The 17001-nt window shown below is 33.2% G+C and overlaps 1 protein-coding gene across 1 annotated transcript in view; it reads right to left on the bottom strand.

The window, feature by feature from the left end:
• Nucleotides 1-17001, bottom strand: part of LOC308655524 (rho GTPase-activating protein 29-like) — a gene marked incomplete at both ends in the record, with an annotated part of 46549 nt that overhangs the window by 11234 nt on the left and 18314 nt on the right. Inside the window, 6 exon segments of the mRNA XM_081305604.1 lie at nucleotides 235-374; nucleotides 1679-1777; nucleotides 4050-4102; nucleotides 4104-4174; nucleotides 5389-5524; nucleotides 6045-6202. Coding sequence (XP_081161730.1) covers nucleotides 235-374; nucleotides 1679-1777; nucleotides 4050-4102; nucleotides 4104-4174; nucleotides 5389-5524; nucleotides 6045-6202 — 657 coding nt within the window.

The following is a 17001-nucleotide window of genomic DNA, read 5'->3' as shown; positions in this document are numbered from 1 at the left end:
AGACCCCCATTTCAAAACACAATTTAAAAAGGGGTGGGGATATTGCTCAGGGGTAGAGTGCTTGCCTGGCATGCACAAGACCCTGAGTTTAATTCCCAGGAGTATAAACAACAAATTTATATATATTTAATACATGTGTGTGAATACATACACATCTCCTAATAAATAAAACCATAACAAAAAAGTATATAGCAAAAAAATAAGGGGGCCAATGTGATTCCAAAAAGATCTTACCTCCTTACATTTAACACCTTGGAACACTACAATGCCTTCACAATATCTGCATTTTGAGGGGGATTTCAATTTTTGGAACTTGTGAGTAACAGCTGCCTTTGACATCAATGGTTTCTTAAATGCTCCAAGGGAACTGGGTTCTTATAACAGAAATATAAGAAGGGTAAAATGACAAAAAAAATATGTACTACATGATATTGTACTTGGAATAATTTTTAGACTTTGAGATTATTCATATATTATAAAAAGCTATTATTTTGAGTTTTTAACATGAAAAAAATCTCCTTTATAGATCTCTTTTATAAAACACAAAATTTTACTCAACATTTTATTCATAAGTAAAAATCACCATCAAACCAATAAAATTTTTAAGATACTATGGCATAATGTTTTTAGAATCAGCACATTTAAGCCAGGCACAATGGTGTATGCCTGTGATCCTAGCAACTCAGGGGGCTAAGGCAGGAGAATCACAATTTTGACGCCCACCTCAGCAACTCAGTGAGACACTGTCTTGAAATGAAAAATGAAAAAGGCTGAGGATGGCAGCTCATTTGATAGAGTATTCTGGGTTCAGTCACCAGTACCAGGAAAAAAAGAATCAGCATATTTATACTTAATAATATTAACATGCCCTTTACACAGTTGCTAAGTATGTTCATAGGTGGCATATAAATGCTATAAATGTTTCAAAGAAATACAATTACATGAGGCGAGTATGTTAGAATTATTTACATTAAGGATAAAGCTCCTCTTTATTCATTATAAAATTACAGGCAATCTAGCTTATTATATTTTAATATTATATTGGTATTACAGGTATCAAATGTACAAAATTAATTTATGAGAGTCTAATTTGAGTTACTAAGGTAACTGACTTTACTTTTATATCCTTCGACACCCAAAACATTCCTTATTCTCAAGAAGTACACTGAATCTGCTCTTCCTGCTTGGTTTCTTATACTCTTTCTTTCAAAGGAGATTTCTCAGACTTTCTCAGGCATGCTTCCTTTTAACAGTAAGTCATTGTCCTGGGTTTATAAAGAAGACCAGACCTAGCCTGCTATTTTAATACCATGCCAGTACATCTCAGATCTACTAATTTTGTTGCTGTGTGTGTGTGTGTGTGTGTGTGTGTGTGTGTGTGTGTGGTGCTGGGAATTGAACCTATGACCTTGTGCATGCTAAGCAAGTACTCTACCACTAAGCTGTTATTCCTAACCCTGTCACTTATTCTATTTGTATTTCAGATAACTGATTAGTACATTATCAACTAATATTTGAACATATTTACTGGGATATATTTAAGTTACTGTGTGATGCTTTTGTTTATTACACAGCAAAGTAATGATTCTTTAAAATTATACTATCTTTCAGATCTTATGAGATGCTACTACTTCAACCAGTTTAATGGGTTTTCATTCAGGTGAATACAATATAATACCAGCTTCTAAAGGGGAAGGTGGCTCTCTTTCATCTAAATCATCTGCAGAAGGCATGGTTCCACTGAATGGAGTTTGTGGAAGTTTTTGATGAAAGTCTCCTAAAAGAAAATTGTTGATACCATTGCCTGGCTATTTATTTTAGAACAGAAATGGGAAATGACAATATTTTTGGAATTATGCAAGTCACACTATTTTATTAGCTTCAATCCAAAAATTTGCTTCCATTCTTATACTCTAGATAACAGGGAATTATGATGCTGGGAACAAAAGGACTTTAACTAAATTTATCTGACTTTTCCAAATAAATTTAAAACTTAGGATCATATATTCCTATGAGAACTTACTGCCAACTTCTGATAGAAAGTTTTAGAGGTTGTAAGCTTCACAAAGATAGGTAGTATCTAGGGGCTGGAATTGTGGCTCAGTGGTAGAGCACTTGCCTAGCATGTCCAAGGCTCTGGGTTTGATCCTCAGCACCACATAAAAATAAATAAATAAAATAAAAGTATAAAAAAGGTAGTATCTTATATTCATGTTCTATATCTAATATCTGACAGAGTGGCTAGCAAAATAGTAAAGTTGTCATTAAATGTTTATTAAATTATTAATAAATGTACACAATACAATCTAAGGCCTTCTAAAAATATACAAAAATTATCTGAACCCAATAGTAAAATTAAATTATGTTATTAGTAAATCAGGAGATAGGAAACAGGGAGAACCCAGGGATCTCTAGCCAAGAGCTGAAATCACAAGTTCAAACTATGTCACAGGACACTACTATGTATATATCAAAGCATGTTTGGAAGTAGACTGACTAGCAGAGATTTACTCTGCTGAAATTATAAACAGGTCTACAACTGAGTAAAGAATTCACTTTAACTCAAGGTCTTTAAACAATCTTAGCTTCAGTTAGTAACACTTTTAATAAATGATTTTAAGCAACACCCTCTTCTCAAAAGGATTTTTCTGTTCAATATGCTCACAGGTGGGTGTCTAGTTTTTACTTTGAATGTGTTCCCAATGACTAAAAAATCACAAATTCACATGTTCCATTTTAGAACTATTCTAATTATAAAACAGTTCCCTTATATTATTGAACAAAAATCTGCCTCTGTATGAATCCCAGTCTTTGGACATATTTTTTTTTCTCACAGGGGCAAACAAGAACGCTAATTCATTTCATTCCATTTCATTCCATGTCCTTAAGTGTATTTTCTCAAGTAAGGCATCTTTCAGTCTCACCCATTTATCATGAGATAGAAATTCCAAATTTTTGCCTTCATCACATGACATCTACAAGATTCCAAATGGGTTAAGGGTTGCTCTAGATTAGGTCTTAATTTCTGGCACTACCTATAATAACAGTTAAATATTTAGGCTCCAGAATGTCCCTTGAATAGAGGTAGTGGGAAATGAGAAAGTAGCACCTGTTAATCAATCTACAAACCTCAGTGCTTCATGGCAAAAATTCTAACTTTAAATACAAGACATTAATCCAAATGTATAAAACTGTGCAATATGTAAAATACTTTAAAAATGGATTTGGAATTTGATGAGGTCAAACACTAAAACATCCCCATCATGAGTCTAGGAGGAAGGCAGATAGCCAGAAAGGACTATAGCAGTCTTTGGTGGAAGAATGTGGAAGCAAGAATCTCCTGGCTTTAAATGCTACTTCTCCTGCTAGCTATAAAGCCCATGGCGAATTATCCTCTTTGATATTACTAAGAGGGAGTTCAAAACATTTACTCTATGAGGATTTTGAGACTATTTATATCATAGTACCTTAAAGCACATTTGTAAAAAAAATAGCAATAATCAATCACAGGCTCAAGGATTGGCATAATGGAATTGTTTATTATAGAAATTACTGCAAAACAATTCAAAAGATCAATCATGATATTCAAGTTCATGGACTAGAATACAGTAGTAAAAATAAGGCCAACTATTCACATTAACATAACATGCATGAATTAAGTCACAAAATAGTATGATTGAATTTGAACAACATCCAGAAGAGGTCAAAACTCTACTACATATAGGTATTAAAAACATTTGAAATATCTACAGAATGATTTTAAAATAGTCAGGATAATGGTTTATGCTGGTGGGAGCTAAGGCAGTGTAATCAAGAAGGAGTACCCAGGGTGCTTCTAATATCCTAATATTTTTATTGAGGGTCTGTTTCATTCTCTTTCTTTAATCTGTATATATATATATATATATATATATATATATATATATATATATATTCTCATCTATATTTGAGACACTTCATTATAAAAATAAGTTAGTTATAATTATTCCCCAAATGATTATTTTAATAATTTCATTGAATTTTACTGCTAGACTTAAATATTTATGTACCTAGACTTATAGATTCTGAATCCAAGGATCCAGATTCACTGCTCCCTCCAGTACTCTAAGTCACTAAACATCCCGAATGTCCATGATCTTATGAAAGAAGATCTTATGCATGTGAGGCAACCACTCTACCAACTGACCTATATCCCCAGCACCACAGATGCCCTTCAACAGATGAATGGATAAAGAAACTGTGGTATACGTACACAATGGAATATTACTCAGCATTAAAAGAGAATAAAATTATGGCATTTGCAGGTATAAATGGATGGAGATGGAGAATATCATGCTAAGCAAAGTAAGCCAATCCCAAGAATCCAAAGGCAAAATATTCTCTCTGATAAGTGGATGCTGATCCATGGAGATGGACAGGGGTGGGGGACAGATGGGAAAAATGGAGGAACTTTCATTGGGCCAAGGGGAGGGTGATGGGGAAGGGGCATGGGGACAGGAAAAAATGATGGAATGAGATGGACATCATTACCCTAGGTACATGTATGACTGCACATATGGTGCAACACTACATAGTATACAACCAGAGAAATGAAAAGTTGTGCTGCAATTGTGTACAATGAATCAAAATGCATTCTGCTGTCATATATACTAAAAAGAACCATCTTTGGGCTGGGGTTGGGGCTCAGTGGTAGTGCACTTGCCTGGCATGTGTGAGGCACTGTGTTCAATTCTCAGCACCACGTATAAATAAATAAAATAAAGATCTATCAACAACTAAAAAAAAATTTAAAAAATGAACCACCTTTAAGAAAAAATATTTAAAGTCAAAACTTAGCTAAGAGGTAGATTTCATAAGGTAAAATATTGACATTACATAAAATGAGACAATTCAGATTTGTTTAACAATGACCAATTATGGACTTTAAGGCACGCATGGTGGTTACAATCATGACTAGGTCTCACAGAGTTACATTATAAAGCCTGATTTTCTGGTTCTAGAGCTCCAGTTCATTTAATGACCAATGAACAATTTGCTCTTTCATAAACCTGTATTCTCTTCAGAGTGAAAAACACCTGTTAGGGGATAGGGTTGTAGCTCAGTGTTAGAGCACTCTCCTAGCACGCATGAGAAACTGGGTTCGATCCTCAGCACCACATAAAAATAAATAAAATAAAGCTATTGTGTCCAACTACAAATGAACAATAAATATTTTTTAAAAAAGAAAGAGAGAGAGAGAGAAAGAAAGAAAGAAAGAAAGAAAGAAAGAAAGAAAGAAAGAAAGAAAGACAAACACCTGTTAGATCTCCATTGTTAGAGTGATTATAATCAGTGATTTGAAAAAAATTAACCTTCAAGTGAATCACCTAGGAGATCTTGTTCAAATACAAAGTCTGGATTGAAACTCAATCTTTCCTCTTCAATTTTATTACAACTGTCAGGAAGGCACACAACATTCTTTAAAGAGTGAGAAGGGCCACATCTGGACATCTGGGAATTATTTGTTAATGGTTTATTTACATTCCTAAGAAAAAGCAAATAAAGCTCAGCACTAACAATAAATCTACTTTGTACTATAGTCAGAAAAATTTGTTGATTTAATATATGTAGAATAATTAACTAAATATAATGAACAAACTGTTACATGGTTCAGCTTTTTTAAGGAGATATGGATAAAACTTTTATTTTCACAGTTGAAACATTGATAGAAATAGCAACAGTCAGTAATGCATGTTATGATTAAACTTTTGTAGTATCATCTCAGTTGAAAATATAGGTTAAATTTTGTAGACATTCAAAATGTGTATGATTGTCATTTGCCGTTCCCAAAGGATTTTTAAGTCTCACAGAGTGAGGTCAGTATCAAAATGGAAAGCTTTACTCTCAAGTGAGACTTAATAAGAAACCACAAAATAATACAAATAAAATTTTTCAGAAATTTTTAAAGTTAATTCTATCAATATTAGAAAATATACCTCTTTATACCACATAGGAACTTAGTAAATGTTTTATTTCTAGAAATTCATCTATATATTAATTCTTACCCATCAACTTTTTCTTCTTCAGTTGACTTTGTAGCCTTCACAAATTCACTGTACTCTTGGCCTGGATCATAAAGTTTGGCATTATCACAGTGAAAGTCTAATCTGTTTGCAAGGGAGGCAGCCTGCAAGCACTGCATCTGGAACAGATTAACTGTTACCTATCATCACAGACACAAAAGGCAGAAAAGACTTGTGATATACAGAATGCATTGTAAATAAATGTACATTGACTTCAATGAATGAACCAATAAAAACGGGCACACAAGTGAAACAGCTCTGAATACCACTGTACACATGGTACATTGACCAATATTATGAAAGATAAAGATTGTAAACTAAAAGAGAAGTTTGAATCTAATATCTAGGTGTGCTCATTTGCTACAAAACTGTTTTTAAACTGTAAAGTTTAAAAAATACAAGCCATGTCCCTGATGGTTCACAATTTGAGGATCCATAGCTCTGTACCCTGATGGTCTGACCGCACTGCCTAAATTTACTTGCATGACCATGATGATCAAGTTATTTATAACCAGTGATTTGAAAAAAATTAACCTTCAAGTAAATCACCTGGGAGATCTTGTTCAAATGTGAAGTGTGGATCGAAACCCAAGATTCTACATTCCTTATAGGCACCCAAAGTAATGGCAATGTGACTAGTTCAAAGACCTTAATTTTAGAGGAAAGGCTTTCTAGAATTTTATTTCTGCATCAGTTCAAAGGAGATCAAAGAATTATATTGTTCCAATATGATTATGTGCATATAAATAACTTAATGTAGACAAGCAGTTTAATACACTGGTATATAAATACTTAATCTTAAATATCATTAACTATTTATTATTTGAGGTGAAAGGATTTTTGTGAAAGGTAAACAGCCTAAATGACTTACAAGGTAATTTCAAATCCTGGGATGTTATAACCCTATTCAATTATTTTATACTTCTGTAAGCTATAACATTAATTAATCAAAATTTGGTAAATGAGAACTGGGGCTATAGCTCAGTGGCAGAGCACTTGCCTAGCATGTATGAGGCACTGGGTTCAATCCTTAGCACCACATAAAAAATAAAATAAAATAAAGGCACACTGTCCATCTATAACTATAAGGAATTTTTTTAATTTGGTAAATGAATGAAACACAATTTTAAATACCCAGAACATTTTAATGGTTTCTGATTCAGATGCAGTAATCTCACTATCCCTTGGTCTATATTGAATTTGCTCAAAAACCCTGGTCAGAATGCATAAATCAGCTGTGTAAGAACTCTGAAAAGAAAATGGTAGCAGGTAGAAAGTAGCAAATAAACCACAATCCAATCCTACCCCAACCCCAATCACATATCCAGCCTAGACTTGGCCCCTACTCAAAAACAGCTTGAGTCCCAAAAGTGTAAACAGGGTATGGACAGAAAGATCTCCAAGAGAGATCTTCTCTTGTCCAAGGAACAAAAAAAGGGCATGGAGTAGGAGATATGACTAAAAGAGTAGGTCATAACCCTGGTTTCTTTGGTGGGTTTATTTTCTCTCCTGCCCCAGTGCCCAAACAAGCATAAACCCCTAAGATGCAATCCTGTCCTGTGGCAGCAGGTGATGTGAGTAGAAGTGGAACAGAAACTTCCGAGGGAATCCTTTATGACAAGATGAATTGTGCTCCAATGAGTGAGTGGATTTGAATTTCTTCTTGTTTTTCTTTATTCTCCCCTCATTTAATGACTGAGAATTGATGCCCCTGGCTCTCTGGAGGATAGCAAAGTAGGCAGGTACATTTTCGTTTCCCAGTTAGAAGACTAAGAGGGAGGCACACAGGAGGTGGAGAGTGAATCTAACTAGATCAAATTCTGTTCAACTTAAAAAAAAAAATGAATTTTCAATTCAGGCTATAAACAGGATAAAAAGGTCACAGAAAGTATTACTGAAAATGTGTTGGATATCATTTAATGCTACTCGTCACACAAAGAATCAGGAAAATCTCAACTACTCACAAGGGAAAAGACAGTGAACAGACATCAACACTGCAGTGACTCAGATGGTGCAATTATCAGATGAAGACTCTAAAGCTGCTATGATAACATGGTCAAGAAGTGAGGACAATCAATCTTGAAACCTGAACAGAAGTCTCAGCAGTGAAACAGAAGATCCAAAAAAGAAACGAAAGGGAATTTTTCTACTAAAATTTTTATTAAAGGATTGTATAGGAAAATGAAGTCAGTGAACCTGAGACAGATACATAGGACAATAAAGATGCCCCTCAACTTATAATTACTTCCTGAAAAATCCAACTTAAGTTGAAAATATACTTAAAACCCACTGTAAAGTTGTAAAATCTTAGGCTGAACCATCGTAAGTTGGGTACTGTTTGTAAAAACAGTTAAAGGGGAAAAGATTGGAGAAAAAATAGGATCAGCCAGAACTGTGAGAGCACCTGAGTCACCTGAGCTTTAGAGAAGAGAAAGAAAGTGCTACAAACAAAAATATTTGAAAAAAAAACATAGCTGAAACCTTGTCAAAATTTGCAATTATCAAATGTGTATATTCAAGAAATTCAGTGAATCCAAAACAGGAAAAACTCAGCAAAATCTGAGTATACAGATATCTTAGCCAAACTGCTTAAAGGCAAACACAGAGAGAATCAAACCTTGGAAGCAGTGGTGGGGACGTGGCTCAAGCGGTAACGCACTTGCCTGGCATGCGCAGGGCGCTGGGTTCGATCCTTAGTATCACATAAAAATGAAATACCCATGTTGTGTCTACTGAAAACTAAAAAATAAATATTAAAAAAATTCTCTCTCTAAAAAAAAACCTTGGAAGCAGCCAAAGAAAGGCAACACAAACCATACAAAATGACACAACTGACTATGGATTTCTTCTGAGAAACCATGGAGGCCAGAAGGCAGTGGAACAACATTTTTAAATTGGTGGGGGAAAAAAACAACTGAATTGTATATTTATAACTCAATATACAGTGAAAATGTTCTTTAGAATTAAGGACAACATGAAGGTATTCTTAAATGAAGGATAATTTTAAAAATTGTGACCAGCAGACTTGCTATGAAAGAAATGGTAAGGGAAGTTCTGTTTACAGAAGAAAAACATTACCAGACAGAAGATGGAACTACAGGAATGAAAGGGAAATAAACAGAATGGAAAGTATCTGGACAAATATCATATACTACTTTCCTTCTCTTCTTTATAATACATATGACTTTTAAGCAAAAAAAAAAAAAAAAATAAGATGGCCTGGTGAGATCTTTAATGTAAAAACACATATCAACCACAATCCTCAATGGTTAAGGGGACTTACATAGTGGAAAGGTTTCTACATTCTACCTGAAGTGTTAAAATATTAGTTCTCAGTGAACTGTGAAAAATTACAGACAGTTATCTCTCAGTATCCATCTGGGAGGGTTTAAGGATATCCTTCAGATACCCAAATCTCAGATGCTCAAACCCCTTATATAAAATGGTATAGATTTGTGTATAATCTATGCATACTCTCCAAATACTTTAAAGAAGATTTGTAGATAACTTATAGTATATAATACAATGCAAATTCTATATAAATTGTTCTTATACTATATTGTTTAGAGAATGATATAAAGAAAGTTTTTTATGTTCTACAGTATAGATGTCATTTTTTTCTGAATCCATGGATGTGGAATCCATACATACAGAGGATCATATTCACATAAAAATACTGCAATTCTTAAATCAAAACTACTCTAAGATACCATCTCACTCTAGTTATAATGGTAGCTATTATGAAGACAAACAACAATAAGTGGGGGATGTGGGGGAAAAGGCACACTAATACATTGTTGGTGGGACTGCAAATTGGTGCAGCCAACATGGAAAGCATTCCTTGGAAAACTTGGAATGGAACCACCATTTGACTCAGCTATCCCTCTCCTCAGTCTATACCCAAAGGACTTTAAAAAGCATACTACAGGGACACAGCCACATCAGTGTTTATAGCAGCACAATTCACAATAGCTAAACTGTGGAACCAACCTAAATGCCCTTCAGTAGATGAATGGATTAAAAAATGTGGCATATATACACAATGGAATATTACTCAGCAATAAAAGAGAATAAAATCAAGACATTTTCAGGTAAATTGATGCAGCTGGAGAAGATAATGCTAAATGAGGTTAGCCAATCCCCCCCAAAACAAATGGCAAATGTTTTCTCTGACATAAAGTGACTGACTCATAGTGGGGTAGGGAGAGGGAGCATGGGAGGAATAGATGAACTCTAGATAGGGCAGAGTAGTGGGAGGGGAATGGAGGAAGCATGGGGTTAGCAATGATGGTGGAATGTGATGGACATCATTATCCAAAGTACATATATGAAGACATGAATTGGTGTGAACATACTTTATATACAAACAGAAATATGAAAAATTGTGTTCTATATGTGTAATAAGAATTGTGATGCATTCCACTGACATGTATTTAAAAAATAAAAGCAATTAAAAAACAAATACTACAATTCCTAGTATAACCAACTAAAGTATATATGTGTACAATACTATATAATAAAAACCCAACAGATAAATTAAAAGGACAAAATGTAGATGCACATTTTAAGTTAAAATGCAATTCTGATAAATGACTAAATTAAATGTATAATTAAAAAAATGTAGTTACAGAAAATTATCAATTCAACCAACAGAAGGTAGCAAAAGGGAAATAGATTAAGGAAATACAAGGTATAAACAGGAAAGAAATTAAAAGGACCTACATATGAACATATATTTAAATTAAATATAAATGGACTAAGCACTTAAGAAAGTATACACTAACTATAGTTTATATAACAAACTTACTTTAAATACAATGATAAAGTTAAAAATGAAAAAATGGAAAAAGATATATCACTTTCAAAAGAAAATTGAAATAACTCTATCAATATTACATAAATTAATCTAAAAAGCAAGGAAATTTACCAGGACAAGTAGACATTTCATAAAGATAAAAGGATTGATTTATCAAGATCATATAACCATTGTTAATATGGAAATAACCAACAACATAGCTCAAAATACATAAAAACTGAAGGAATTAAAAATACACAATATGTTCAAGTCTTCAAACTCTTTTCTCAGCAATTGATGGACAGATATATTTAAAAGTAATCAAGAATACACAAGAAATAAATTACACTATAAACCAAGAGGAACTGACACTCATGAAACACTCCAGTCAACAATAGAATGTGCATTCTTTTCAAGTACACATGTGGAATATTTATTATTAATCTTTTAAAAGAAACAGTTTTTAATTTCACTTATTTTTCTTTTCCTTTTTCAGTTCATTGATTTTTCTACTTTTTAATCTCTGTTTGTACTTGACTCAATCCTGAATCATAAAACAAACCAAAACAAAGTTAAAATAATCGAAATCGTGAAAAGTATTTCTTCCACCATAATGAAATTAAACAGGAAATCGGTATCAGAAAAATACTGATTTTTCTGGAAATCAGTATCCAGAGAAATCCTCAATTACTTGAAAAATTAAACAACAAACTTTACATTATCCTTACACTGAAAATTAAGTCTTAAGGAAAATTAGAAAATATTTTGACCTAAACAAATGGGAAATTACATTTCAAATTTTATGAGATTCAGTTAAACAATGATATAGAAAAAGTTAAAGCATTAAATATTTTTACTAGAAAATCAGGTCTCAGTAAACAACGTAGCTCCTATCTTTAAGAAACTTAAAAAAAAGGTAAAACAAACCCAAAGCAAACAGAAATAAAGAATAAAAATCAGAAATCAATAAAATTTAAAAGAAAAATCAATGCAAATAAAAATTGTTTTTAAAACAATTTTTTGAAAATACAAATAAAGTTTATAAACCTGGAGCCAGATTAACCAGAGAGAAAAAACTGCCAGTGCATAAGAGGGGAGTTAAGAAGAGCAGATACAAATGATCTACATCAGAAACAAAAGAGGAGAGATCACTACAACTTATAGAGACAATAAGAGGATAAGGAAATTTAACAACCTATGCACATAAATTCAGCAATTTAAGATGATAAGGCCCAATTCCAGGTAAGTCACAAACTACCAAAATTCACCTAAGAAAAAATAATTAACTTGAATAGTATTTTATAAAACAGAAGTTGAATATGTAGTTAAAAAAAAAAAAAAAAACCTTCCTAAAAAACAAGCCCAGATACTTTCACCAGGGAATAGTACCAAACAGGAAATAACACGTATTTAATACAAACTCTTTTAGAAAACAGAACAGGAGGGAACAATTCTCAACTCATTTATTTTACGAAACAGGAATTACCCTACACTAAAACCAAACAAAAATGGAAAACAACGCATCTCAGAGAGACAATTCATCTCCAGGTATGTAAGAACTCAAAAAACTTAACACCAGGGGCTAGGGTTGTGGCTCATTGGTAGAGTACATACTTGCCTTAAAGGTGTGAGGCACTGGGTTCGATTCTCAGCACCGTGTATAAATAAATAAAATAAAGGCCCATTGACAACTAAAAAAAAAATTTAAAAAAAGAAACAAAACTTAACACCAAAAAAACAAATAACCCCATCAATAAATGGACTAAGGAACTGAACAGACACCTTACAGAAAATAAATACAATGGATCAACAAATATATGAAAAAATGTTCAACATCTCTAGCAATTAGAGAAATGCAAATCAAAACTACTACATTCTGCTGTCATTTATGTTTTTTAAAAAAAATCAATAAAAAATTTACTCTTAAGATTTCATCTCATTCTAGTCAGAATGACAATTATCAAGAATACAAGCAACAATATGGGCTGGGGTTAGGGTTCAGTGGTAGAGTGTTTGCCTTGCATGCAGAAGTGGGGGCCACTGGGTTCAAGTCTCAGCACCACATAAATAAATGAATAAAATAAAGGTATTAAGTTACCTACAACTAAAAAAAATACAAGCAACAATAAATGTTGGTAAGAATGTGGGAAAAAGGTATACTCATACATTGCCAGTGGGACTGCAAATTGGCAGCCATTCTGGAAAGTAGTATGGCGATTCCTCAGAAAATGTGCAATGGAACCACCATTTGACCCAGTTATCCCAATCCTCAGTTTATACTCAAAGGACTTAAAATCAGCATACTATAGTGACGCAGCTCATGTTTATAGCAGCTCAACTCACAGTAGCTAAACTATGGAACCAACCTAGGTTGGTTCAACAGATGAATGGATAAAGAAAATGTGGTATATAATATACAATGGACTATTACTCAGACTTAAAGAATAAAATGATGGTATTTCCTGGTAAATGGATGGAACTGGAGAATATCATGCTAAGTGAAATAAGCCAATCCCACAAAGCCAAAGACAAATATTTTCTCTGATATGTGATGCTAATTCACAATAAGGGGAGGGAGCTAGGGAAGAAGAGAGTTACTTTAGGTAAAGTGGAGTGCAAGGAGGGGAGGAGGTATGAGGGTAGGAAGAACCGTAAAATGAATTGGACATTATTACCCTATGTGCATATATGACTACACAACCAGTGTGATTCTACATCGTGTACAACCATAAGAATGAGAAGTTATACTCCACTTATATATAATGTGTCAAAGTGCATTCTACTGTCATGTATAATTAATTAGAACAAATTTTTAAAAAGAAAAAAGATATAACAATATATTTTAATATCTTTTAATATAATAAGATATTAGTAAGTGAATCCAGCTATATATAAGAGGAATAATACATCACAAACAAGAGGAGCTAATCCCAAGGTAAGATCAACACTCAAATAACAATTAAATTACCACATTAATGGGTGAAAGAAGATAGACCACATGATTATATCAAATGATATAGAAAAATATTTTATAAATTCAAACACTTATTAATGATAAAACTCTCAGCAGACTAGCAAACAGAGAAATTTCTTAGTCAGATTGAAGGATATCTTCAAGTATCTTACAGGTATCATCATATTTAATGGTGAAAGACTTAATATTTTCCCCCTAATCGAGAATAAGACAAGGATGTCATCTCTTACCTCTCTTATTTGACAGTGGGACCCCATTCAACAGGGAGCCCCATCTAGTGCAATAAGAAAAAAAATGAGGGCTTGGGTTCTGGCTCAGCATTAGAGTGCTCACCTAGCACATGCAGGGTGCTGGGTTCAATTCTCAGCACCACACATAAAATCAATAAATAAAATAAAGACATAAAAATATTTTAAAAAGAAAAATAATAGAAGAAGTACACACTGGAAAGGAAAATATAAAACTGTTCTTATTTGCAGATAATGTGATTTTCTATGTAGAAAACCCCAAGAATTTACACAACTCCTAAAACAAGTTTATCAAGGTTGCAAGTAATAAGATCAATATAAAAAAATTAATTGTATTTCCAAATGTTATTAAGCTGGAACTTGCAAGTGTATGTGTACACAATTCATTCACAATAACACATAAACGGATTTAAATTTAACAAAATCTGTAAAAGATTTTTATGTTGAAAACTACAAAATGGTGATTTAAAAAAATCAATAGCCTAAATAAGTGGAAAAATATATAGTGTTCATGGATTTAAAAGGATGCTAAATATACAATCAATTCTCCATAATATCATCTAAGAATTAATAACAACTTCAATAAAAATGTTACCAAGGTTTTTCTGTAGATAAACACAAGTTGATTCTAACATTTTAATAGAAAGTAAAGAATTTTAAACAAAACCAATTCTGAAAAAGAAGGAAAGTGGAAGACTCCAATTACCTAGTTTTAAGATTTGGTATATATGGGGCTGGGGTTGTAGCTCAGTGGTTGAGCACTTGCCCCTCATGCGTGAGGCACTGGGGTCGATCCTCAGCACCACATAAAAATAAATAAGTAAATAAACAAATAAAGATATATATATAAAAAGAAGACTTGGGGCTAGGGTTGTGGCTCAGTGGTAGAGTGCTCATCTAGTATGCATGAGGCACTGGGTTCGATCCTCAGCACCACATAAATATAAAATAAAGATATTATGTCCACCAAAAACTAAAAAATAAATATTAATAAAAAGACTTGGTATAAAGCAACTGAATCAAGATATTGGGGTTTGGGCAAAAGGATAAACAAATACATTACTTGAATAAAGTAGAGAATTCAGAAACAGACACACAAATGCGGTCGAGTGATTTTTTTTAAACAGGTACAAAGGCAATTTAAAGAAAATGGCACAGTGTTTTCAACTAATGGTATCAGAACAAGTAGACATCTATATTAACCATGTTTTTAATTTTCTGTATTACATGATATTTTGATGTCTCAAAAAAAGAAAAGAATACTGGCCAGGGAGAAACTGCCCTCCTTGGGCTAGACAACTCTTAAGATAGCCAGGGGCTCAGCTGGGATCACACACTTCACACATAAACCAAGAAGTCCCAAATCTGTAGCCAAATCAACTCCCGATCTAACTCTTACCTTAAGCCAACTATTTCCTCTGACCCTGTATCATCCCAAGGCCAGATAACAAGAAACTAGAGACCATTCCTGTGTCCCAAAGCCCACCGGAATTATTCAAACTAGCCAATTCTAAACTGTTATTTTACCCACTCTGCCTCTCCTGAGGAAACCCCAATAAAGACTCCAACGCAGCTTTCCTTTCACTCCTGCATCTGCCTGCCAAACCTGCTATGATAAATCGCCTTCTCAGAAAATGTAAGCAATACATTCTTACATCAATGGCATTGACCTCTCTGTGTTGGTACTCAATCACTTCCCTAAGTTAAAATTCTACAGGTATAATTTTAATATAACATCTATATGCTAAAAATCAAACCTCAATCTTTACCTCTTATAAAAATAGAAAGGAAATCAGTGGAGAAAGGGGATCAGGGGAATGAAGAGAGAAGGGAAAAGGTAATTAGTAGGGAACAATATTGCCAAATTATTTTGTTATACTGTATGCATCTCTGAATATGCAACCACAAAGCCCACCATATGTACAGTTATAAAGCTCCAATTTAAAAAATGAAAAAAGTAACTCAATTGGATCATGTATATAAATGAAAAAATACACAACTTTGTCAGGAACCATGGTGTATGTCTGTAATCCCAGCAACTCAGGAGGCTCAGACAGGAGGAGCCTTGCAAGTTTGAGGCTAGCCTCAGTAACTTAGTGAGATCCCTGTTTCAAAATAAAAAGACTGGGAATGTAGCTCAGTTGTAAAGAGCCCCTGGGTTTAATCCACATTTCAAATAAATAAATAATAAAACTTTCAGGAGAAAACTTTGTGACCTTGGGTTAGATGAAGGAAGTATCCTTATCCTTAGATATAACATCAAAAACATGACCCATAAAAGAAGAAAATAATAAGCTAGACTCCATACAAATTAAAACATTTTGCTCCTTGAAAGACAATACTAAAATATAAAGAGAAGCTGTAAATGGGAGAAACTGCATGCAAGCTCAACAATAAGAAAACAAACAACTTGACAAAAAAGTAAAGATAGGCAAAATACAGATTACAAATAAGCCCTTTAAAATTTTTTAATTTCAGGATAGGAATAATATATAGAGAGTGCTTGCCTCGCATGCACAAGGCCCTGGTTCAATCCCCAGAACCACAAAAAAAAATTAATATCATTAGTCATTCTGGAAACAAATTGAAGCCATAATTAGATAACCCTACCCATCTATTAGAACACTTTAAATTTTTTTTAAAAAAAGGAAGTGACAAATGTCAAGGACACAGAATAACTGAAATTCTCATGTACCACTGGATTATAGCCACTCTGGAAAATAGTTTGGCAGCTCTTATTAAATTAAACATGCATTTAGCATACCAACCGTAAACCCACTCCTAGGTTATTTAAAATAAAGAAAACATAGTCATCAAAAACCTGTATATAAATATTCTTGTAACTCTATTCATAATTACCCCAAACTAGAAACAGCATAAATGTCCAACTGGTAAATTGAAAAACACTGTGGTATAGTCATA

The sequence above is a fragment of the Spermophilus citellus genome (genome assembly GCF_964194105.1).
Source record: "Spermophilus citellus genome assembly, chromosome: 9".
Classification (NCBI taxonomy): Eukaryota; Metazoa; Chordata; class Mammalia; order Rodentia; family Sciuridae; genus Spermophilus; species Spermophilus citellus.
Note: the sequence above shows the minus strand (reverse complement) of the source record. Positions and strands in the feature narration are given on the sequence as shown.